The 25,588-nt window shown below is 38.9% G+C and overlaps 1 protein-coding gene across 7 annotated transcripts in view; it reads left to right on the plus strand.

The window, feature by feature from the left end:
- Positions 1 to 25,588, plus strand: part of synj1 (synaptojanin 1) — a 119,051-nt gene that overhangs the window by 51,787 nt on the left and 41,676 nt on the right. For all 7 annotated transcript variants that reach the window (XM_072260082.1, XM_072260080.1, XM_072260078.1 and 4 more), the window contains 9 exons: positions 235 to 426; positions 7,061 to 7,145; positions 7,977 to 8,117; positions 10,146 to 10,338; positions 15,752 to 15,910; positions 18,081 to 18,237; positions 18,632 to 18,749; positions 20,812 to 21,027; positions 24,130 to 24,208. In XM_072260082.1, the coding sequence (XP_072116183.1) occupies positions 235 to 426; positions 7,061 to 7,145; positions 7,977 to 8,117; positions 10,146 to 10,338; positions 15,752 to 15,910; positions 18,081 to 18,237; positions 18,632 to 18,749; positions 20,812 to 21,027; positions 24,130 to 24,208 (1,340 nt within the window). The remainder of the gene's footprint in view (positions 1 to 234; positions 427 to 7,060; positions 7,146 to 7,976; positions 8,118 to 10,145; positions 10,339 to 15,751; positions 15,911 to 18,080; positions 18,238 to 18,631; positions 18,750 to 20,811; positions 21,028 to 24,129; positions 24,209 to 25,588) is intronic.

Raw genomic sequence — 25,588 nt, forward strand, 5'->3', positions numbered from 1 at the left:
AGACATTGAATTTGCATGTTTAATGTATGGTGCTCTCTAGTCTTTGCCCCTCTTGTCCGATTAAGATCCAAACTTGTGTGAAGGCAAAAGAGTGAACTGTAAAAGTCAGAATCCATTTTAAATTCATTTTAATCTTAAAGTAGATAATACTATAGTCCTAGCTCAGGATTTGGAAACTGGACAAATACTTACGATTACATGTTTCTAAAAGAACATTCTTTTCTAACTTTACAGCTTCACCCCAAGTCTTGCATGGTATGTGTGAAAACTATCATAAATATACAAAACCAAAACGTATCAGAGTCAGTGTTGGAACCTGGAATGTGAATGGTGGAAAGCAATTTCGCAGTATTGCTTTCAAGAATCAAACTCTGAATGACTGGCTGTTGGATGCGCCAAAAAAAGCAAATGCTCAAGAATTCCAAGGTAAAATCTTGCATTTAGTATGATCATTTGGTAACTTCAACTGTATTTTACAGTCTACATTTTTTTTTTATAATTTTAATGCTGTGATATAGAATTATTGGAAGGAATCAAATAGTATGGTTTCTTAAACACAAGAGTTCCTGCAGATGCTGGAAATCTAGAACAACACATGCAAAATGCTGGAGGAACTCAGCAGGTCAGGTAGCCTCTATAGAAATGAATAAACAGTCAACGTTTCAGGCTGAGACCCTCATCAGGACTGGAAAGGAAAGGGGAAGAGACAAGGGGCTAGAATGGGGAATTGAAGAAGAGGGAAGGGGGAGGGGGGAAATTACAGGAAGTTGGAGAAATCAATGTTTGTGCCATCAGTTTGCAGACTACCGAGACGGAGTATGGGGTATTGCTCCTCCAAACTGAGAGTGGCTTCATCATGGCAGAAGAGGAGGCCATTGACAGACATATCAGAATGAGTATGGGGATAGGAATTAAAATGGTTGGCCACCAGGAAATCCTGCTTTTTACGGATGCAGTACAGGTGCACGACAAAGTGGTCTCCCAATCTACATCGGGTCTCACTAGTGTAGAGGAGGCCACATCAGAAGCACTAAATACAGTAGACGACCCCAACAGATTCACATGAGAAGTGTTGTCTCATCTGGAAAGACCTGTTTGGGGCTTGAATGGAGGTGAGGGGAGAGCTGAATGGGCAGGTGTAACACTTCTGCCACTGTATGGTTTCTTATTATTATCACTGGTGCCCTTGATAAGGTGGTAATGAATTGGCAATAGGTGTAACTTGCCCGAATGACCCAAATCCCAGAAACAGGCCTTGCTTGCCTCTATCTCTGTCGCCTCCTTTGGTACTTAACTGCCTTTTTAGTTATACAACTTGATACCATTCTCACCTATATCTCCTCCATTTCCCATACATCCACATTCACCACATCTTCCCGCTGCCTCAGTAGTGATAGCATCCCTATTGTCTGTACCTAGCACCCATCGGCCTCTGCATTCAACACATTATCCTCTGCAACGTCTGCCATCTCCAAAGAGATCTTGCCACTAAGCATATCTTTACCTCCCCCCCCCCCACCCTTTGCTTTCCATGGGGATTGCTCCCTCCACGACACCTTTATTCCATTTATCCCTCCCCCACTAATCTCCCTCCACGGACTTATCTCTGCAAGTGGCCTAGGTGCCACAACTGCCCATACACCTCCTCCCTCACCTCCATTCAGGGCCCAAAACAGTCCATCCAGGTGAGGCAACACTTTACCTGCAACTCTGCTGGGGTCATCTATTGTGTCCGGTGCACCCAATACACCATCCTCTACAGAGGTGAGAACAGTGGTAAATTTAGGGACCACTTTCTCGAGCACTTCCACAACATCTGCCTCAACCGGGACTTAACTGGTCGTCAGATATTTTAATTCCAATTCCCATAATTCCTATTCCGACATGTTGGTCCGTGGCCCCCTCTTGTGCTAGGATGAGGCCACCCTCAGGAGTTGTCTAGGTCTGTCTTGATAATCTGTCTTGGTAGCCTCCAACTGGAATGTTGTTTTTTTTTCCTTGAGGTAAATGCATTTTCCCCTCCCCCCTTCCTCTATCCCCACTCTGACCTTTTACTTCTTCTTGCCTATTTATTACTTCCCCCAGGTCCCCTCCTCCTTTCTTTTCTCCTATGGTTCACTCTCTTCTCCTATCAGTTTCTTTCTTCTCCAGCCCTTGACCTTGCGCACCCACTTGGCTTCACCTATCACCTTCCAGCTAGCTTCCCCACCCCTCCACCTTTTTCTTCTGGCATCTTCCCCTTTTCTTCCAGGTCTGAAGAAGGGTCTTGGCCTGATATGTCGACTGTTTCTTTATTTCCATAGATGATGCCTAACCTACTGAGTTCCTCCAGCATGCTGTGTGTGTTGCTTTGGATTTCCAGCATCTGCAGACTTCCTCATGCTTATAACTCAATTTCTGTTAAATTCATCCCAGTATTACTGTCTGTGTTCTCAGTTTCCAAAGTTTCTTTGGAATTACTTCCTGATATTTCAACACATTGTTTTCTGCAATCATCCTGTGTGAATTTCAACTTCCAGATTAATTGTCATTCAACTATACACATCTATACAGCTAAACAAAAGACAGTCATACAAGCACACAACTCATATAACAAGCAACACACATCAAAGTTGCTGGTGAACGCAGCATCTGCAGAATTCCTCGTGTTTACACAACTCATATAGTTACGATAGCATATACAGTCACAAAATAAGATTAGTACAAGTTCATGAATGACATTGACTGAAGATTGATGGTGCATGGGATGTTGCCCTGGAAAACAAGCACACAGCTTCTTCCACCACTGAAGGGAACAAGCACTAGAGAACGGCACTGATGGACAAGCTGGCCTATAGGGCCAGCCTCCAACATAGTACAGATTCCAGCATTCCCGCCTGCCTCTTTTGTCACCACACTGCCCCTGGTGCCTCCTCCCTTTGGTTGCTGTAACAGGTGATGCCACAGCATCAGGGCCTGGTCCTCAGACGGGGATTCTAGTGCTCCTGCAATGCCTCTCTCCACTCCCAAGCTGCCTCCAGCACCTCTTCCCCTGGATGGCTGTAACAGGCGAGGCAAGAGAGCCTGGTCTGCATAACAATTGAGTCAGTGCAGCTCCTCTACCATTGGTCTCGCCAGTGAACCAGACATGTAGTACTTTGTATCACCAGTGTCCATCAGGTCTTGTGATCACAAGAAAAATGTGTAAGACAAACACTTGCACATTTTGTTGGATCCTGAGACCTAGCATGCTGCCATTTTACCGCCATCTCTGTCTTAAGTTGGTGACTCCTTACTCTTAAAGCAGTGATCTCTTATTCTAGATTTTCCAGAAGAGGAAACACCTTCTCAACATTCACCCTGTCAAAACTCCTCAGGATCTTGTGTATTTTAGTCAAGTCCCCTTTCACTCTTCAGAAGTCCAGCATATGCAAGACTAACCTGTCCAACCTTCCCTTGTAATTTAACCTACCCAGCCCAAGTATTAGCTTAATAAACCTTCTCTGAGTTGCTTCCAATGCAATAACATTCTTTCTGAAGACAAGGTCCACTAATGCACTAATGCGGTTGTGTGCAGCTGGCTCAGTGATGCAGTAGGACAGGAGTCCCCAACCTTTTTTGCACTGTGGACTGGTTTCATTTTGACAATATTCTTGCGGACTGGGGGGTGGGGGGGGGGGATGGTTGCCAACGGACAAGAGTAGCAGTCAAATACATTGTTTACCCAGAGAAAGACTACAATAACCATGAAACCTTGCGCAGACACCAAGTGCGCATGTGTGACTTGCACATGCGTGCACGTGCCGATTATTTTTCTACAAATTGTTTTTGGCGATTCTGTTTTGGTGGGGGGGTGTTAATCACGACCAGAATATCGGTGATAAGTGGCTAATACACTCAATTTCGTTTCTAAAAGGGATTATCTAACGAATTTAATATTAAACACACAGCGCATATATTCCTCGCATGAATATAGCGATAAGTCAACAATCAGGAGAGCTTGAAGTAAGTGTTGAACGAACTTCCAGTGGAAGTGGCAGAAGCAGGTTCGATATTATCATTTGAAGTTAAATTGGATAGGTATATGGACAGGAAAGGAATGGAGGGTTATGGGCTGAGTGCAGGTCGGTGGGATGAGGTGAGAGTAAGAGTTCGGCACAGACTAGATTGTTATATCTAGACGTAATTGTTATATGGTTATAAAAGCCACTTATAAATCAATAGCATCATAACATTTTAAGTAACGTTTGGATATTAAACACACAGTGCATATTTTCCCTGTATGAACATATAAAATCATTGCAACACACAAATATCGCTGAATCAGTGGGAGCCCTGGGCTTGTTTCCCTGCAACAATACGGTCCCATCGAGGGGTGATGGGAGACAGCGATACTCGAAGGGGGTTCCTTGTGTCCAGTCTATTCCGCAATTTAGTTTTTGTTACCTTCATCGTAGAGATATGTTGGAAATGGAAGCAACGTTTTTGGTGCTTCCGTGGCTATCTCAGGATATTGAGCCTTGAGTTTGATCCAGAAAGCCGACAGAGATGTTATGTCAAACATACTTTTCAGCCCGCTGTCATTTGCAAGCTTGAGGAGTTGATCTTCTTCCCGCGCTGACATGGATGACGCGCGCGTAATGACCTCGCATGCGTAATGGCTCAACAGTGGGTGTGACAGGGAATGAGGAAAGGTGCAGCTGACTCCTATCGCCAAATCATATCGTTTCCTCGCGGCCCAGTAGTGCATGCTCTGCGGCCCGGTGGTTGGGGACTGCTGCTGTAGGAAATACTCCTGTCTCACAGTTTCAACATCCCAGGTTTGATGTGATCTTCAGTGCGGTCTATATGGAATTTGCCCTTCACTTCTGTGATAATTTGCAAGTCCAGTGGGTGCTCAACTTTCCTCCCACTTCCAAAAAATATGCTGGTTGATAGATTAATTGGTTGCAGTGAATTGCATCTAGTGTAGCTGTGGCAGGACAATCAGTGGATTGGGAGATCAGATTATGGATCTGAAAGAACAAATATATTGCAGGTACTCACTACCAGGGAAGTGGGGGAAGCAAATACAGTAGCAACGTTTCGGAGATAGTAGGCAGACACATGAAATAGGGGTGAAAGGATATAGATCATGTGCAGGTTTATGGGATTAGTTTAAATTACTATTATGGCCAGCACAGACATGTGAGTCAAAGGACCTGCTCCTGTGCTGTGTTCTAAAAGGCTGGATTATGATCAATCTCCTATTTCAGCATCCTTTAACTTATAATATGCAGAAATTTAGTCATCTGTGTTTTGAACGTAATCACATTGTGAATGTAATTGCACAACCACAATTCCTGCACATATCCCTTCATTTTCTGCCTGCTTATCTAAGGGAGTGAATATATAGTATTTGGATAGGGACTGATTGCAGATAGTCAATATGGCTTTGTGCGTGGTAGATCATGTCTAACCCATCTTATAGAGTTTTTCGAAGAAATGACCAAGAAAGTTGACGAGGACAAGATAGTGGATGTTGTCTATATGGACCATAGCAAGGCCTTTGACAAAGTCCCGCATGGGAGGTTTGTTAAGAAGGTTCAGTCGCTTGGCATTCAGGATGAGGTAGTAAATTGGATTAGACATGGCCTTCGTGGGGGAAGCCAGAGAGTGGTAGTAGGTGGTTGTTTCTCTGACTGGAGGCCTGTATAGTTGTGTGCTGCAGGGATTGGTGCTTGGTCTGTTGTTTGTCATCTTTGTTAATGATCCGGATGATAATGTGGTAAACTGGATCAGCAAATTTGTGATGACACTGAATTGTGGGTATAGTGGAGAGCAAAGAAGACTATCAAAGTCTATCAAAGCTTACAGTGAGATCTGGGACAGCTGGTGAAATAGGCTGAAAAATAGCAGATGGAATTTAACACAGACAAGTGGGAAGTGTTTGGGAGCACAAACCAGGGTAGGACTTGCATGGTGACCGATAGGCCAGTGAGGAGTGTGGTAGTACAGAGGGATCTGGAAATACAGATCCATAATTCCTTGAAAGTGTCGTCACTGGTTAAAATATATATTGGCACATTGGCCTTCGTTAATCAAAGTACTGAGTACAGGAATTCTGATGTTATATTTAAAGTTGGATAAGACATTGGTAAGTATTGTATGCAGTTTTGGTCACCAACCTATAGGGCCCTATAGATATAACCTAAAGATGTAAATAAGGTTGAAAGAGTACAGAGAAAATTTAGAAGGATGTTGCCAAGACTTGTGGACCTGAGTTATAGGGAAAGATTGAATAGGTTAGGATTTTATTTCCTAGAACATAGAAGAATGAGGAGAGATTTGATAGAGGTATACAAAATAATGAGGGGTATAGATTAGGTAAATGCAAGCAGGCTTTTTCTACTGAGATTGGGTGAGACTAGAAGTAAAGGCCATGGATTAACAGTGAAAGGTAAAATGTTTAAGGAGGAGAAACCTCTCCACTCAGTGGTTGGTGAGACTGTGAAATGAGCTGCAGTGAAAGTGGTTGATACGGGTTGATTTCAACATGAGAAATTTGGATAGGTAGATAAGTAGGAGGGATATGGAGGGCTATGAAACGGGTGCCGATCGATGTGAATAGGTTGATTCATACTTTGGCATAGACTAGATGGGCCAAAAGACCTGTTTCTTTGCTGTAATCTTCTGACTGTGTGTCTGTCTAAATGTCTCTTAAATATTTCTATCACTGATTTCCCTGGTAGTATATTCCAGGCATCTGCCACTCTGTGGGTTAAATTCCATCTGCCATTTTTCCAGCAATACTTCCAACTGATTTTTATCCTGCTGTCTTCTTTGATAATTTTCCTTTATACCACAACTCCAGCAATTCTTGTGTCATCTGCAAATCTATTAATCAGCTCAGTGATATTTTCATCCAAGTCATTATTATAATCTATTTATGTTCTTTCTTTCATCAGAACTTTCATGTTCCAACTAGTTGTTGGCACCCTCCCCAAATTTAGTCTCTTTCGCTTGGCATCTTTTTTATTTCCCCAGTGTTAGGGAGTTTCACTCGTTGAAGAGTATTTATTTTCTTATAATTTAATTTCAGATAGGGGAGGCAGACCTGTGGACATATTTGCTATCGGATTTGAAGAAATGGTTGAGCTGAATGCAGGAAATATTGTAAGTGCAAGGTAGGTAATAATACTTTGATATTTGTCATTTTAAGTTTTCTTGTTACTGAAATGAGTTAATTTAACCATACTACTAAAGTCCTTTTTGTGTGATATGGTTAAACACAGTTTTAAGTAATTTTAATTATTTTACTTAATTATTTTAGAATGGCATGTTTAAATTGGAAACTGATTCATTGCCACTGAATATATTTGTTCAATTTGTTTTTTTATTTGTACAATTTATTGTATAATTTGTGTTTTTTTTGGCTTTAAATATAACAATTTAAAATTATTTATTTTTTTATGTTGCCTACATCGCATGAGTACTTTTAATTTAGATCCTTAAAATATGAAGCTATTTTTTGGGAGACTCTTAAATTCCCAACATATTTTCTATACCCATAAATGTCCTATCACGTTGTAAAATTATTTTGTTGTATTCCTGAACTTGCCATGATAATTTGACACACGAGAAAAGCCACCATTATGCTACAAAGGTAGTAAGAGATGAGCAATAAGAGTTTTGTTTCAGTCATCTACCTTATATTCCATGAACAAACTTTAAAAATACCTCCTTGACTTTATCTTTCTCTTTCTAAATCTTCCTTTAGTTCTTCCATACCACTATAATAATACTGAAATAAAAACAAAAAATACCAAAAAGTACACAAACTGTTTGGCAGTATCTGTGGTGATAGAAAGGGTAAAACTTCAGTTATACTGAAGTCAGAACTTTGGCTACATTGTTGTCAATCAGCTGTCTTTGATCTCCCAAGTTCTCCTTCATTTATGTATATGTTTAAAAACATCTGTATATATTATTTATCATTGCATACAACTCTTTGACAGCACCACCAATCAGAAATTATGGGCTGCTGAGATTCAGAAGAGTATCTCCAGGGACTGCAAGTATGTTCTTTTAGCTTCTGAGCAACTTGTGGGTGTCTGCTTATTTATTTTTATCCGACCACAACATGCTGCATTTATCAGGTAAGTTTATTTTTTCAGTATAATTTGATTAAGGAAGTATGCCATTAGCAGTATTTTTTATTAACTACAAAAAATGCTAAGATGATCTGATACTGTAATTTGGCCGGAGAAAGAAATTATAACTCGTCTAAATGTAAACATTTTACTCTTGTTTCAGCTAGTAGAATCATGAGATGACTTCAGCAGCAAGTAAACTGTGATAGTGTTGCAGTAGGGATGTGATGGTTGGAGATCTTAAGATTTAATGGGGGTTAAGTTGCAAGTTCAGCAATTAACAAAAATGACAAGGATAGCAGTAATCCTTGGCTGTGTAGGAGTGGAAGTACAGTTAAACCACTAGCCTGATTTTGCTCTTCCCCATTAAATGTTACGTTACATAAATGTCAAAAATTACATTACAGTCCATGAAAACCAGAGAACAATCTATTTAGTAATGCCAAGCTTTTTTAATTGCTTTTTTAATTGTCCCTTTAAACTCTGCAGATCAAATAAGAGCAGAAGTGTCCTTCTTGGCCCCTTTTGAGCCTGCTCCACCATTCATTACAATTATAGATTATCTTCTGCCTTGGCACCACTTTCCTGCACTATCCCCATATCTCTTAATTCCCGGTATCTAGGAGTCTAATTGATCTGTTCTAACAAATTACTTAACTGATTTAAAGTTTGACTTTATTAACTGAACTATATGTAATCGGATGTTGATCACTTTGGTCATGTTTTGCTGCTCTCTCACCGCCCCCCTTGCTGCCTCTTTTCTACTCAACTCTGGTTTCTCCTCTCTGCTTCCTCATGGCTTTGCCCACCATATCTTTGTTGCTCCTTTCCAAAGTGTCATACCTCTGGCCATTGGTATTTTCTGTATACTTCTAGTGTTTGAACTGAAATTGAGACATTTATATTTAGTCAATGCATTGACATGTGCTTTACTTCAGAATTCGGTGTTTGATTGGTTACCGACGTTTTGAAAATGATTCAATTTGTAGATGCTATGTTCTTGTATCTATTTCTTTTTGATTTTAAGTATAAATAACTATCTTAAAAGACTGGCCGGTTGCTTGGGTTAAACACTGGTCTTCCAGTTCTAGAATTAGTATCAAAAATGGGCTTAAAACTAATATGAAAAGAGGTTGAAGAGTTTTAATCTTATTTCCCATTACATGAGTATATTGTTAATTTAGCAAAACTTGGCATGACATTGGTAATTTTGGAGTGCATAGGCAATTGAAGGTTAATAAAGAAAATAAAACATTGATAAAAAATGCTCATCAAGGATTATGGCTTACGTATATTGTTATACCAGGATAAATAGAACTTCAAACTCCAGCAGATTGTATTCATCATCAGCTCCGACATGGGCACTAGCCTCCTCAGCATCCAGGACACCTTCAGAGAGCGATACCTCAAAGAGGCAGCATCAATCATTGAGGACCCCCAGGACATGCCCTTTCTCATTGGTACCATCAGGGAGGAGGTATAGGAGCCTGAAAGCACACACTCAATGATTCAGGAATAGCTTCTTCCTCTCTGCCTTCAGATTTCCAAATGGACATTGAACCCATGAACGCTATCTCATTACTTTTTTTTCTGATTTTGCACTAGTTATTTTAATTTAACTTTTTTTTTAGTATATATACACACAATGTAATTTCCAGTTTTTATTATTATATATTACAATGTAATGCTGCTGGATAACAATGAATTTCATGACATATACCAGTGATATTAAACCTGATCCTGATTCTTCTTTTATTATACCTTAACGTAACCTGATTATGACCAAGGCTAAATGAAGGGAAAAACGTTATGTTCTCTAACATAATTATCCATTACTTTGAGCACTGAATTGACAAAATATTAAGATTTTAGAAGTTAATACCTTGGTGGAAATTGTGTTGCTAGACAGTTGTGTATAAATGATAACATAAAATTTCAAGAAACATCCTTGATATCAAGCTATTTTGTTCCAATAAATGTAGTTGGAGTAGGCTGTTATGTTTTGCTAATCGCTGTGATGGCATTCTATTTCAGGGATGTAGCAGTGGACACTGTGAAGACTGGAATGGGAGGAGCTACTGGTAACAAAGGAGCAGTTGCTGTCCACATGTTGTTCTATACCACCAGCCTTTGCTTTGTTTGTGCCCATTTTGCTGCAGGACAATCACAGGTCAAAGAACGGAATGAGGATTACGTTGAAATAGCTCGTAAACTGAGTTTTCCAATGGTATGATCACCATTTTTTTAATTCTTCTGAATTCCAGAGAGTATAGTCCCAGGCGACTCAATCTCTCCTCATAGGTTAACCCCTTCATCCCTGGAATCAACCTGGTGAACCTCCTCTGCACTGCCTCCAAAGCCAGTATATCCTTCCTCGAGTATGGAGACCAGAACTTCACACAGTACTCCAGGTGCGGCCTCACCAATACCCTGTATAGTTGCAGCATGACCTCCCTGCTCTTGAATTCAATCCCTCTAGCAATGAAGGCCAACATTCCGTTTGCCTTCTTAATAACCTGTTGTACCTGCAAGGCAATATTTTGCGATTCATGCACAAGCACCCCAAGTCCCTTTGCACAACAGCATGCTGCAATCTTTCACCATTTAAATAATAATCTGCTCTTTTATTACTCCTTCCAAAATGGATGATCTCATACTTACCAACATAGTATTCCATCTGCCAGACCTTGGCCCACTCACTTAACCTATCTATATCCCTCTGCAGACTCTCCACATTCTCTGTACAATTTGCTTTTGCACTCAGTTTAGTGTCATCAGCAAGTGTTGCTACGCTACACTCAGTCCCTTCTTCCAAATTCATCAGTGTAAATGGTAAACAGCTGCGGTCCCAGCACCGACCCCTGTGGCACCCCACTCACCACCGACTGTCAACTGGACAAACACTCACTTATACCAACTCTCTGCCTTCTATTGGTTAACCAATCCACTATCCATGCCAATACACTTCCTCCAATTCCATGCATCCATATCTTATTTATAAGTCTCTTGTGCGGCACCTTATCGAACGCCTTTGGAAATCCAAGTATGTGACATTCACCTGTTCCCCTCTGTCCACTGCACTCATTATGTCCTCAAAGAACTCCAGTAAGTTTGTCAAACAGGACCTGCCCTTTCTGAATCCATGCTGCGTCTGTCTAATGGAACCACTCCTTTCTAAATGTCTCGCTATTTCTTCAAGCTTCTGACAGCTTCAAGCATTTTCCCGACTACAGATGTTAAACTAACTGGCCTATAGTTGCCCGTCTTTTGCCTACATCCTTTTTTAAAAAGTGGCATGACACTTGCTGTCTTCCAATCCACCGGGACCTGCCCAGGGTCTGGAGAGTTTTAATAAATGATTACCAATACATCTACTCTAACCTCCACCAATTCCTTCAGCACCCTGGGATGCATCCCATTAGGACCAGGGAACTTATCTACCTGCAGGCCCTCTAGTTTGCTCATCATTATCTCTTTAGTGACAGTGATTTTATCAAGGTCCTCACCCCCCATTTCGTCCATAACATCCTTCTTTGGCATATTAGACGTGTCCTGCACCGTGAAGACCGACACAAAATAGTCGTTCAATGCCTCAGCCATTTCCTTATCACCCAATATCAATTTCCCCTTCTCTTCTTCCAGGGAACCTATGTTGACTTTAGCCACCCTCTTCCGCTTTATATATTTATAAGAACTTTTGCTATCTGTTTTTATATTTTGTGCTAATTTACTTTCATAGTCTATTTTCCCTTTCCTTATTTCTTATTTATTTGTTCTCTGTTGCTTTTTAAAGTTTTCCCAATCCTCCAGTCTCCCACTATTCTTTGCAACTTTGTATGCACGAGCTTTCAAAATATGGTAGCCAGTTTTACATAGCATGTTTCCATAAACAATTGTGTTTTAAGATTACACGATCTTTATTCTGCCTACCGACGGATAAATACTAACTATATTAAAACATGTATAATCTCATTTACATCCTATTTAAAATATGGGAGAATTTTTAATCAATGTTTGAACTGGGACTTTCATTTTCTTCAAAGCCAGTCCAAAGGACTATTGCAATTTATAAAATTGACTTTCCTTAGTATGTTGGAAAATACAGTGCCTATAAAAAGCATTTACCACACCCCCCCCACCCCCAGAAGTTTTCATGCTTTAAACATTGAATCACAGCGGATTTAACTTGGCTCTTTTTGACACTGATCAACAGAAAAAGACTCTTTCGTGTCAAAGTGAAAAACAGATTTCTACAAAGTGGTTACAGATATTACAAATTAATTACAAATATAAAATACAAAATAATTGATTGCCTAAGTATTCACCTCCTTCAAGTCAGTATTTAATCGATTGTCCTTTGGGAGCAATTACAGCCTTGAGTCTGCGTGGATGGGTCTCTATCAGCTTTTCACATCTGGACATAGCAATTTTTCCCCATTCTTTGCAAAACTGCTCAAACATGCGTATCGTGAGTGAACAACCCCTTTCAAGTCCAGCCACAAATTCTCAATTGGATTGAGATCTAGACTCTGACTTGGCCATTCCAGGACATTAACTTTGTTGTTTTTGAGTCACTCCTGTGTAGCTTTGGCTTTATGCTTGTCATTGTCTTGCTGGAAAACAAATCTTCTCCCCAAGTCACAGTTCTCTTGCAGATTGCATCAGGTTTTCCTCCAGGATTTCCCTGTATTTTGCTGCATTCATTTTGCCCTCTACCTTCACAAGTGTTCCAGGCCTTGCTGCAGTGAAGCATTCCCACAGCATGATGCAGCCACCACCATGCTTCATGGTAGGGATGGTACATTTCTGATGTGCAATCTTTGGCTTACGCCAAACATAGCATTTAGTCTGATGGCCAAAAAGCTTAATTTTGGTTTCATCAGACCATAGAACCTTCCATCTGACCTCAGAGTCTCTGATGTGCTTTCTGACAAACTCTAACCGAAATTTCATATAGGGGATTTTTTTAACAGTGGCTTTCTCTTCGTCACTCTCCCATAAAGCTGTGACTGGGGAAGCACCCGGGCAATAGATGGTGTATGTATTGTCTCTCCCATCTCAGCCACTGAAGTTGTAACTCCTCCCAAGTTGTCATAGATCTCTTGATGGCCTCCCTCACTAGTCTCCTTCTTGCATGGTCATTCGGTTTTTGAGGACAGCCAGCTCTAGGCAGATTTACAGCTGTGCCATATTCTTTCCATTTCTTGATGATTGACTTAACTGTACTCCAAGGGATATTCAGTGACTTGGTAATTTTCTTGTATCCTTCTCCTGAATTGTGCTTTTCAATAACCTTTTCACGTAGTTGCTTGGAGTGTTCTTTTGTTTTCATGGTGTAGTTTTTACCAGGATACTGACCCACCAGCAGTTGGACCTTCCAGATATAAGTGTATTTTTAATACAGTCAGTTGAAACAGCTTGACTGCACACAGGTCTCCAAAAACAAATCTCCATTTAACTAATTATGTGACTTCTAAAACCACTTGCCTGCACCAGTGATGATTTGGGTGGTGATTACTTATGCAATCAATTATTTTGTGTTTTATATTTGTAATTAATTTAGATCACTTTGTAGAGATGTTTACACAAAAGAGTATTTTTGTTGATCAGTGTCAAAAAGCCAAATTAAATCTTCTGTGATTCAATTTTATAAAACAATAAAACATGAAAGCTTCCTGGGGGGGGTGAATATTTTTAGAGGCACTGTATATGCTGACATAGTCAGTGAAGGGCACATCTTAATAATTCTTAAAAATAAAACCATTATTTTTTGAGAAGGGAATGTATGGTAATGTGTATCGGGAGACATGCACATGCAGTAGATCTCATTCTTATGTGCTTCTGAAATGGTCATTATTGGCTGCCTTGAACTTGTGCCACAGCGTGGTAATTATATTCTCATAATTGTTAATTTGTTCCAGGATTTTACTCAAGAAAAGTAATTTTTTTCAAATTGAAAAACTGCAGATGCTAGAAATCTGGAACTGAAACAGGAAGCACTCATGAGTTAGAGTGGAAAGAGACAGAGTTGATGTTTCAAGTCAAAGACCCTCTCCATCCAACACAAACAAACATGTATATACACACATATTGCTATCTCTCTGCAACTTAAACCTAACTTGTTTTCTTTCTCCACCAGTAGTTCTGATGTAGCATCTTTGATCTGAAATGTTAACTTTGTTTCTTCTTCCTAAGGTGCTGCCTGACTTGCTGATTCTTTCTATCATTTTCTTTTATATAGTTGGATGGCTTATGATGGGAAATTTTAGTGATGGTATACCTGTGTCCCTCTTGCCTTGGTCCTTCTAACAATAAATGTGGCATTTCGAATTACTGCAGGACATCCACTTGATCCTTCAGCACTGCAGTTTTGGTGCACTGATATGTTAGGGCGACAACTTGTTCTGATGCTAACTTTGTTTAATGGTTTTGGACTGCCTTGTAGATGCTGAACTTTGGGATCAGGATATTTGAGATATTCCTTCTGCTCTAAACACCTAAATTCTGATCTATTATTGTGGCTGCAATACATGCAATCGCATTTCTGATCAATTCTAAACTCTCAGTGTGTTAATAGTGGAGCTGTACCATAGGCAATGCCAAGAATGTGACAGGAGGTGGTTACTTTCACTTGATTATGGTCATTGCCTGGTATCAATTTGGCTTAAGTGTTACTTTCCACTTAGCAGTCAAAACTGAGTATTATTTCTGAAGTATTACTGCATGCAGCTAAGGGCTATGTGATTTCCTAAGTAGTAGCTAACTAAATTGGAAATTCTGCAATTACTGGCATTTCCAATTCTCACTTTTTTTTAAACAGAAGGTGAAGAAATAACTTGGTATGAGTAATGTTCTAGTATAGTCAAGTGTATAGTGTATAATGTTCTGTAGTCTAGTGTTGTTTTTGTGTTGTTCTACGTAGTTCAGTATAGTTTTTGTACTGTTTCATTTAGCACCATGGTCCTGAAAAACGTTGTCTCGTTTTTACTGTGTACTGTACCAGCAGTTATGGTCAAAATGACAATAAAAAGTGACTTGACTTGACTTGACTTGACTTATGGGGCTAATGATTCCTCTCCCGACATCAATTTTCCTAGGATTGCTGGAGGACATATCAGCAGCAGTCACTTTTGCTTCACCTCTGGAATTTAGAACTTAGTCGCTACTGGCTGCTTGAAAACATCAATGACATCTTCCATTATTTTAATATAGCTAATTTGGACATCCTGCTTTATGTGAACAAGAATAGCTGTCCAATTCAACACTCTATCGTTGTTGTGCTTGAGTGTGTACAGGAACAGTCTAGTTTGGAGGCTGGCTGCCTTGAGCACTGTAACTTGGGTCTTGGGCCAAATGATGCTTATGCATTCTGTATGCTGTTTTTCATGATGCCATGTAGACTGAACTGAATTGAAATCTTGATGGCGGAAACCTCGAGGGTGAGATGGATTGTGGAATGTGGCAAGAGGGTACAGTATTTTGGTGAAATTTGTTGAAGTCAATGAAGTAAATCCAAAATCCAGTTAGCAAAAATTGCCAATGAAGATAATGTTTACCTACCCTTGGAGACTAGAAAAAAATGTTCTTCTGTGGTTAATTTTGAATATAATTCAAAATTATCTTCTCTTCACTTTCTCTAGGGCAGATTATTGTTTTCTCATGATTATATATTTTGGTGTGGAGATTTCAATTACCGCATTGATCTTCCAAATGAAGAAGTAAAAGAGCTGATAAGACAACAGAATTGGGACTGCCTTCTGTCAGGGGATCAACTTATTAATCAGAAGAATGCTGGACATGTAAGATTGAAGTTTCTTAAAATTGTGTTTAAAAATTTATCAATACTGCATAGCTTGCTTATCATGGACAAGGTGTAATTGCAGTATGGAGAAGGGGGAGTGGTGCAGTTAGAAATAGTAGTTTTTGATCTATTTTGTAATTTCACATGGATTGCCAAGAAATAAGCTTGCCATCAAGATAGTTAATGTATCATGAAAGCCATATAGGTAGCTTAAATTGAAAAATATTTTATTTTGGCTTGCATAAATTGCTGTTGTGTGGTGAAAGACTTCCAGCTGGCTTAAAGACATTAAAAAGTCTTAACACTGAAGTTGACAAATTGTTGCAGAATATAAAAATAATTTACAAATCGTTTCAAGATTATGTTAGTTTCAAATATATGCCAAATATTAGCGATGGATAAAATGTGTAAGTTTTATCTCGGAAGTTATGGAACGTAATACTGCCACTTTTGTTTCAACTCATCTTAAGTTCTTACTCTTATGGAATATTGTAAGTTCCCAGTTGGTCCATTGAACCTCCAGGAGAAATTTAAGCAATTTTCACGTTTTTCTATGTTGACCATTAAAAGAAAATCGAAACTTTTTTAATAAACAAACTTTGTTTTCTATTCTTCATCAAGCAAGCCTCTGCACACTTGACAAAGCAAACCTGCATTGATACTCTATTACTGATCCCCATTTAGTCACCAAAAACCCATAGATGGCCTACAATGTCACATTCAGAGAAACATAGAAAAATAAAGGCAGGATGGCCCTTTTTGGCCTCTCAAGCCTGCTCTGCCATATAATTCATTCATGGCTGACTGACTGTATATCTCAAAGCCCAATTCCGTTTTACTTCTCAAATCCCTTAATGCTTTGTCTGTCTAGAAATCTGTCTACATATCTTGTATATATTCAACAATTTGGCCTTCACAGCTTTCTATAGTGACAAATTCCATAGTTTCATCCAATCTTTCTTCATTTCAGTCCTGTATCCTGGGACTTCAACTTTTCATTCAAGTTTCCCTGCCAAGGAAAACACTCTTTCTGCATCAAATTTGTCCAATCCAGTCTGATGTTTGCATTGTAATTAAAATCCCTCTCATTCTTCTAAACTGTAGTGAACATAAGCCTAAACTACCCAATCTATCTTCAAACAGCAGACCTACCTTCTCAGAAACTGAGCTGCATTATGTCTATTGCAGATATATCTCTTCTTAGATAAATTACATAAAATACGTGGTTTTGTCAACACCCAAACTTCAAAACCACTTTCAATTAAAGGCAACATCCTATTTGCTTTCTTAACTCCTTGCAGCACCTACGTGTTTACTTGAATGACTGCTGTACAAGGGAATACAGATCTATTATGTGTGCTAGTTCTCCTCTTATATCCTCAATAAAACAAAATACAGTTGATTTCAATAGCAATTACACTTCTCTAAATTCATGTTGAATTGTCTACTATTGTTGAGATTTTCTAAGTGTTCTTTTATCATGTCCTTTATAATAGACTGGAACAGTTTCCCAACTAAGGATTCTCTGTATTCTCTTCAGATCCTTAATTCCCTGTTTTCTCTTTCCATCTTTTTTTTAAATAGTTGCATTTGCCATTTATGCTAAGGAACGTTAGAAGCTGACAGCAAATGCACCCACTACTCCATCTTCTGATGCTCTAGAATGCTCTAGCATATCAGGCCCTGGGGATTAGCCTTCCTTTCCATTTACAGCCTTCAGTACAACTTACCTCTCAAGTACTTTACTTTTACTACTTTTTTTCACTTGCCGCCCGCCTTCCTAATATTCCTGGTAAGCTATCTGTATTCTCTTCAGAAGTCAGAACCAGAGTATAAGTTATCTTGTTTCTGCCATAAAGGATCTATTCTTGTTTACATTAATATTGTTCATACAGTAAGATTTAAAAAAAACACTTGTTTGGAAATCCCAATTGTTACTCCTGTTGACAAAACCATGTATTTTAGGGTTTTTAGGAGGGTTTCCACACTCATTTTAAACTCTCTGGGTTCACTGGAAATTTATAATACTTTTGTAGTTATATTTATAGCTTTCAGCTTAAATTTTCGGCAATCTGTCTTATAATTCTGCAGTGGAAAGTGAATGCTTCATCAGTTTTTGGTCTTTTTGGTTTCACAGTTAAATAACCTTTGTTTTTTCTCTTTTGTAGATTTTCCGAGATTTTCTGGAAGGTAGAATAAGTTTTGCTCCAACTTACAAATATGACCTATTCTCTGATGATTATGATACAAGTGAAAAATGTCGGACTCCAGCTTGGACAGATCGAGTTCTTTGGAAAAGACGGAAGTGGCCTGTTGACAAATCAGGTATGATAACTAGTTTTCTTGCAAGACATTTACTACTTTCTTCATTCCTGTGCGTCATCAGGAAAATTACAGAATATTCTTTATACTTGAATCCTCCCACCCCAAAATTATGCTTTTTGCAGTTTTTCCGTAATGTATATTATGATGCTCCAATATAACCCCAGTTCCCTGGCCAGTGCTTCGTATGAGCAAAAGTACCCAGCGGGAATACGGAATTATTCTGTCTGGTTAAATCATAGGTTGAACAACTAAATTTATCTCGTGTTTTGAGGTAAACCTCCGGTTCAAATTCGAAAAGCTATCTACTGAATTCCACCATCACTGACTTTATTTTTATGCGGGTGTTTGTAGTGAGGAACTTGAAACCATATAAAGTCTTTCTGCTTCTTTATAGCTGAAGACCTGGATTTGCTGAATTCAAGTATTAAGGATGAATCTAAACTAACTAATTCATGGAGTCCTGGAACATTAGTTTATTATGGACGAGCAGAATTAAAAACATCGGATCATAGGTACACCAACCATTTTAGTGCTGAAGCAACTTGAAAGTTGATCTTTTAAAAACAAATGTCACAAGTGAAATGAGTAAGGATCTCCAGTTTTAACAAGCTGTAAATAACACTAATTTTTAAATGGGTGCCTGACCGATGGTTATTTGTAAATTATGGATGATGATTAAGGAATTTATGAATGTTCTTATGAATTTTCAACGTAACAAAATTGACTCCTTGGGATACAGGTATTCAATTGACAAAGCTATTTTTCACTTTAAGGAAAAGCATACTACTCTCAGAGCATTGGAGTAGACTGTACCAAAGTAATGGATTTCATCCAATCTTTGATTTGCAAAATTTTGCTTAACAAACTACTTATTATGAACACATTCTATTTGTAAATTAAGAACTGATTATATTTTTTAAATGGACATTTAATATGGGTCACTGACATAAAGAAACACTGAGGATTTACTGCACTACATTCTACCAGTGCTCTTGGTCCAATAATAAGAGCACAAGAATAGGAGCAGGAGTAGGCCATGACTTAGACGAGGGAATTAAATGCAGCATCTCCAAGTTTGTGGATGACACGAAGCTGGGCGGCAGTGTTAGCTGTGAGGAGGATGCCAAGAGGATGCAGGGTGACTTGGATAGGTTAGGTGAGTGGGCAAATTCATGGCAGATGCAATTTAATGTGGATAAATGTGAGGTTATCCACTTTGGTGGCAAGAACAGGAAAACAGATTATTATCTGAATGGTGGCCAATTAGGAAAAGGGGAGGTGCAACGAGACCTGGGTGTTATTGTACACCAGTCATTGAAAGTGGGCATGCAGGTACAGCAGGCGGTGAAAAAGGCAAATGGTATGCTGGCATTCATAGCAAGAGGATTCGAGTACAGGAGCAGGGAGGTACTACTGCAGTTGTACAAGGCCATGGTGAGACCACACCTGGAGTATTGTGTGCAATTTTGGTCCCCTAATCTGAGGAAAGACATTCTTGCCATAGAGGGGGTACAAAGAAGGTTCACCAGATTGATTCCTGGGATGGCAGGACTTTCATATGACGAAAGACTGGATCGACTAGGCTTGTACTCTCTGGAATTTAGAAGATTGAGGGGGGGATCTGATTGAAACGTATAAAATCCTAAAGGGATTGGACAGGCTAGATGCAGGAAGATTGTTCCTGATGTTGGGGAAGTCCAGAACGAGGGGTCACAGTTTGAGGATAAAGGGGAAGCCTTTTAGGACCGAGATGAAGAGAATCTTCTTCACACAGAAAGTGGTGAATCTGTGGAATTTTCTGCCACAGGAAGCAGTTGAGGCCAGTTCATTGGCTATATTTAAGAGGGAGTTAGATATGGCCCTTGTGGCTAAAGGGATCAGGGGGTATGGAGAGAAGGCAGGTACAGAGTTCTGAGTTGGATGATCAGCTATGATCGTACTGAATGGCGGTGCAGGCTCGAAGGGCCGAATGGCCTACTCCTACACCTATTTTCCGTGTTTCTATGTTTCTTTCTGGCCCATCGAGCCTGCCCCACCATTCGATAAGATCATGGCTGATCTGTCCGTAAACTCAGCTCCATATGAAAATCTTTGTGATCAGTCATATAACAGAGCATGAAAGCTGCCTTAATTTTGTGGCTCTCACTAATTTAATATCAGGAAAGAAATTCTAAAGAGTTATTTCCTTTTATCTTCAGCTGATAGAACTTTTTTTTTCACCTTAGTGAAAAGTTTTAGGTTTGCAGATTATATTGTGATATATAGGGGTTGTATACACAGCTTTAACTATATTTTTAATTGGACAAAATGCTTGTGAATTTTAAAATTTTATTTCATACTGCTGGAGGCAAAGGAACTTGGTTACAGTATGTGAAGTACATGCCAATCCAGCCAATCTGTGGTCTTCAGAACCTCTCAATGAAGAAAATCTCTGAATGCAACATGTATCTGTGTAGTTTTGCATGGATTGGGGGAGAGGTGATCAATAAAAGCACGCTTTATTGTAGTTATCCCACGTTGAATTTCCTTTGTCAATACTTTACAAATTATATATATTATTTTTATTTTACTTAGGCCGGTGGTTGCCATCATTGATATAGACATATTTGACATTGATCCTGATGCTCGACAGAGAGTTTACAAGGATGTTATTGCTCTGCAAGGACCACCGGATGGCACAGTGGTAGTGTCACTGACCAGCTCCTCCTCGGACCAGAATTACTTTGATGATAATTTGATAGACCATTTGCTTCAACAGTTTGCTGCATATGGTGATGTTATTTTGATAAGGTAACCAACTATGTCTTGTGCCAGTTTGTTTCTCTACCTACTTATTTATTTTTATTTTATTTAGCAATACAATGTGGAGTAGGCCCTTCTGGCCCTTTGAGCCACACTGCCCCAGCAACCTCATAATCCCAATGAACTCTAACCTAATCACAGTACAATGACCACTTAACCAGCTGGTAGGTCTTTGGATTGTGAGAGGAAGCTGGAGCACCTGGGGAAAACTCATGCATTACACAGGAAGGATGTACGGAGACTCCTTACAGATGGAGCCAGAATTGAACCTTGAACTCTGGACACCCAAGCTGTCAAAGTATTGTGCTAGGCATAAATTTAATTCCTTCTGAAAGATGTCGTATGGCGTGCCTTCAAAAGGGTGAGCTCAAGGTAGTGTATCTCAATGAATACGATTAAATACTCACGTTTCAGCCTGCTACAGCTGATAATCACAACTGCATCCAAGGTCTGTACAGTTAAGAAAGATGTTTTAATGCGATTGAACAATCTATCACTGCTTAAAATTGACTGACCATACTATATACTCGCTGTGCGGGCCCCTCGTCGGAAATGTGGCTGCCTCTCGGGGCTACAAGTGCGTTTATATAAAAAGTAACTAGGCTTTCGACTACCAATACGGACTATCTTGCTGGCAAACATACAATCTCTGGTAAATAAAATTGATGATCTCAGAGTTAGGGTGCTGTTTCAGAGGGATTTTAGGACCGCGTATGTCCTTTGTTTTACGGAATCTTGGTTAACCTCTTCCGTACTTGATGCAGCAATTGGGATTCACTATACACCATCAGGATAAGACTGCCAAGTCTCTCAGAAGCAGACGTGGAGGTGTGTGCCTCATGATCAACTCCTCGTGGTGTACTAATGTGTTGGTGACATTCCAATTCTGCTCACCAGACCTGGAATATCTCGTAATTAAGTGCCATCCATTTTATCTGCTGTGGGAGATCTCAGCGATCTTTTTGGAAGCGGTGTACAGAAGCCTGAAGGCGCACACTCAGCAATTCAGGAACAGTTTCTTCCCCTCTGCCATACGATTCCTAAATGGATGTTGAACCCATGACACTACCTCACTTGTATTATTTCTGTTTTTGTACTATTTCTAATTTAACTATTTAACGTTCATATATACTTACTATGATAGATTTACTTGTTTTTAATATTTTTCTGTATTGCATTATACTGCTGCAGCTAAGTTAACAAATTTCACGACATATGCCAGTGATAATTAAACCTGATTTTGATTTTCTCTGTGCTGAATAGTTTGTAATGTTTTATGGCTTTAAAGACACATAGTTCCAAATTAGAAGTAGAGTCATATATCTCTATTTCATACTGCTGGAGGCAAGGGAACTTGGTTACAGAATATGAAGTACCAGTCCAACAGTGTTCAGAGTTCAGAATGTCTTGATGAAGTTATTTGGCCAAACAATCTGAACAGGCACTTCAAGTCCAACTTTTCTATGCTGACCAAGATGACTTCCTGAACTAGCCTATGGTTGGCTTATATACCTCCAAATTTTTCCTATCCGTGTACCTGACCAAGTTCTTTTTAAATATTATTAGGCACTTTTTAGTTTGTAAGCTGTGTAGACCAGTGACACTAACCTAAGTGGGGATTTTTAGGAAAATACAAATGAGGTTTCTGGGTGACTTAGTTTAAGTGACAAGGCAAAAATTTGGCAAAAGTGTGAAAGTATCCACTTTTGTAAGAAAACAGAACGGAGGTATATTATTCAAATGACATTATTTTGGGGGAGTGCTTGTCAACAAAGAATAACTGGATTTTCAAGCATCTGCAGAATCTCTTGTTTATCTACAAAGAGATATGTGCATTCTTATACAGTAGTGAAAACACAGATGCCGCAAACTATGTTTTGGCCTTTGTAGCAGGAGGATTGAAGGAGAGAAGCAAGGACAAATTGCTACTATACAGGGCATTGGTGAGGTCATGCTTAAAGTATCCTGTGCAGTTTGGTTTCCTCTTTTAAATAATGGATATAATTGCCATTTAAGGGAGTGCAGTGAGGGTTGAACTGATTCCTGGAATGGTGGAATCACCTTGTGAAGAGAAGGCAGTCTTGATCTGCATTCTGTAGAAGTTGGAAGAATAAGAGGGGAGTAAATGAAACAAAATTCTGATATGCTAGATACACTGGAAGCAAGGAGATATATCCCTGTGGCACAAGATTTAAATCTTATTCTACTATTGTACTTAATTTCTCTCTTTTCACCAAAATCTGCTGATTGAAAATGTATGCTTCCAGGTTCTCCCCCATATATTAATTGTTTTTATTCTTGCCTTTGTTGACTGTTCTGTTAATTGAATATGGTATCACTGCTGGATCCAATGTTGTACTAATAAGAAGTGTACAGAAACATGGTTGGCAATTAGGAGTGGTAATCCCATTGCAATCAGAATAAAATCTGTGCAGAAAGTGTGATAGGTAGTTTTTAGTAAAGGTTTCATATAAATATTGTTAGAATCTAGAAGTTTAAGGATAGGAAAAGAACCAGGGAGCTAAATCAAGCAAAGTAGCTTAAGTAGAAGAAAAATACAAGCATTTACTTAAATTTTGATGGAATTTTTCTGTACTATAACATAACTAAAACAAAACACAATTTATTCTTGTGTTTTTGGCTTTATTGAACAATGCTGTTATATTCAAATCCAGAGCTTGGTTACAATAAAACCAATGTCTGAAAATATTCTTTAATTCATGCTCTGCAAAAAGGTGTTTGATAATTTTGCTTAATCAACATTACACATTCAGGATCTATGCAAATATTGCATAAAGTGTACCTTCTGATAGCATTTTGAAGAACAGTGCAGGGAATAATATTCAAACCAGGATATTCAAATGAGATTTTTGGATATAATTTGTGTCAGCATTAGAGTGTGATTATTGCAACTGCAAATGAACTTGAAAATTATTGGCTCGATTGTCTTAAATACAATATGATTGTATTGTATCATTACAGCTAATTGCAGCTAATCATTGTTGCAACTAATGTCTCCAGAATTTAGCTTTCTCTATTTGAATAATGTATATATTAAATGTGATTACAGAAGCACTTTTTTTCCCTTAGGTTTGTAGAAGACAAAATGTGGGTGACGTTCTTAGAAGGCAGTTCTGCTCTTGCAGTACAGAAGTTAAGTGGTACTGAGGTAAGCAAATGTCCTAATAAGGAAGCTGTTGCTGTACTTTCTCCTGCTCTGGTCTAAATATTGAAAAAAAACTCCTTCTTTCTGCTTCACTATTAGTTATTTTAGACAAAATGCCGTAGAAATAGAAAAGTTAATTTAGCAATTTTGATTGTACAGCAGGCAGAGTTTGGTATTCTATGCACAATGGCAATGAATCATGTACTAAAATACCAAAATATCTCTGAACTTGAAAAAAAAGTCTTCCTAAAATGGATGACCTTGCATTGTATGGATGTCATGTTCCATCTATTGTTTTCACTTCTTCAAACTTTGATATACAGTGGATTTTGGTTAATTGGAACACATTGTGACCAGTACATTTTGGCCCATTTAGCTGAAGTTTAATGGAAGTGGTTAAAAGGTATAAAAAAGATAAACTATTGTTTAACTGAGTAACAATAAAATACAGAACAAGTTAGAATACTATCAATACCTCAACGGTACTATAAAACTGAATTACTTCCTTATTATAATCAATGAAGGAATTCATCTGTCATATTCTTTTCATCAGCTGTAAATGCGCTGACAGTGCAGATAATGGACTACCTTCATACAATACTTTCAGTGATTGCATCCTCCAAATCTTCATTTTGATTGTAAAACTGTTGACACCTTCAAATTCTTCGTAATGTCTAACTTGTTGAAGTAGTGAAATCATTTCATTTTCACACCCAGCCATTACTGGCATCTCCAAGCCTGAATATTTGAAACCGCAGTGAGCAAAACAGTTCAGAGTTGTCTTATTGCTTATTTCTCACCAACTGATTTTTGAATACAAACACACACAACTAACTATTTAAAAACTATTCAGTGTAGTGTCTAATGGCCAATCAAGTGCCTGCGACTGATACTAGTTTGAAACTATTCAGCAACAGTCTTCAGTCCCAGTTTCGCTCCACAGTGTTCCATATAAACGAAGAGAATCCCAGCTATTTTCTCAATTAGTTTTTGTTCTTTAAGAGTTGTCTGAAATGAGCTCAACTGATGTCCCAATTAACCGGAATCCACTGTGTATTTTTCTCCCCTCCCTTTCCAGTCCTGATGAAAAGTTTTGGCCCGTAAGGTCGTATGTTTACTGTTTTCCATTTTCCATAGATGTTGCCTGGCTTGCTGAGTTCCTCTAGCATTTTGTGTGTTGCTTTGGATTTCTGGCATCTGCAAATTTCTTCATGTTTGTGATTCCACTCCCACTGTGTATTCTAGCAATTTCATTTCCATTGATGTCAGGCTAACTGGTCTGTGGCTTATTGTTTTCCCTCTGTCTCCATTCTTATATAGTGGTGTTACATTTGCTACCTTTCAATCCGTGGGATATTTAAGTAAAAATGGCATTAGTTTTTG

Source organism: Mobula birostris, chromosome 6 (genome assembly GCF_030028105.1).
Source record: "Mobula birostris isolate sMobBir1 chromosome 6, sMobBir1.hap1, whole genome shotgun sequence".
Classification (NCBI taxonomy): domain Eukaryota; kingdom Metazoa; phylum Chordata; class Chondrichthyes; order Myliobatiformes; family Myliobatidae; genus Mobula; species Mobula birostris.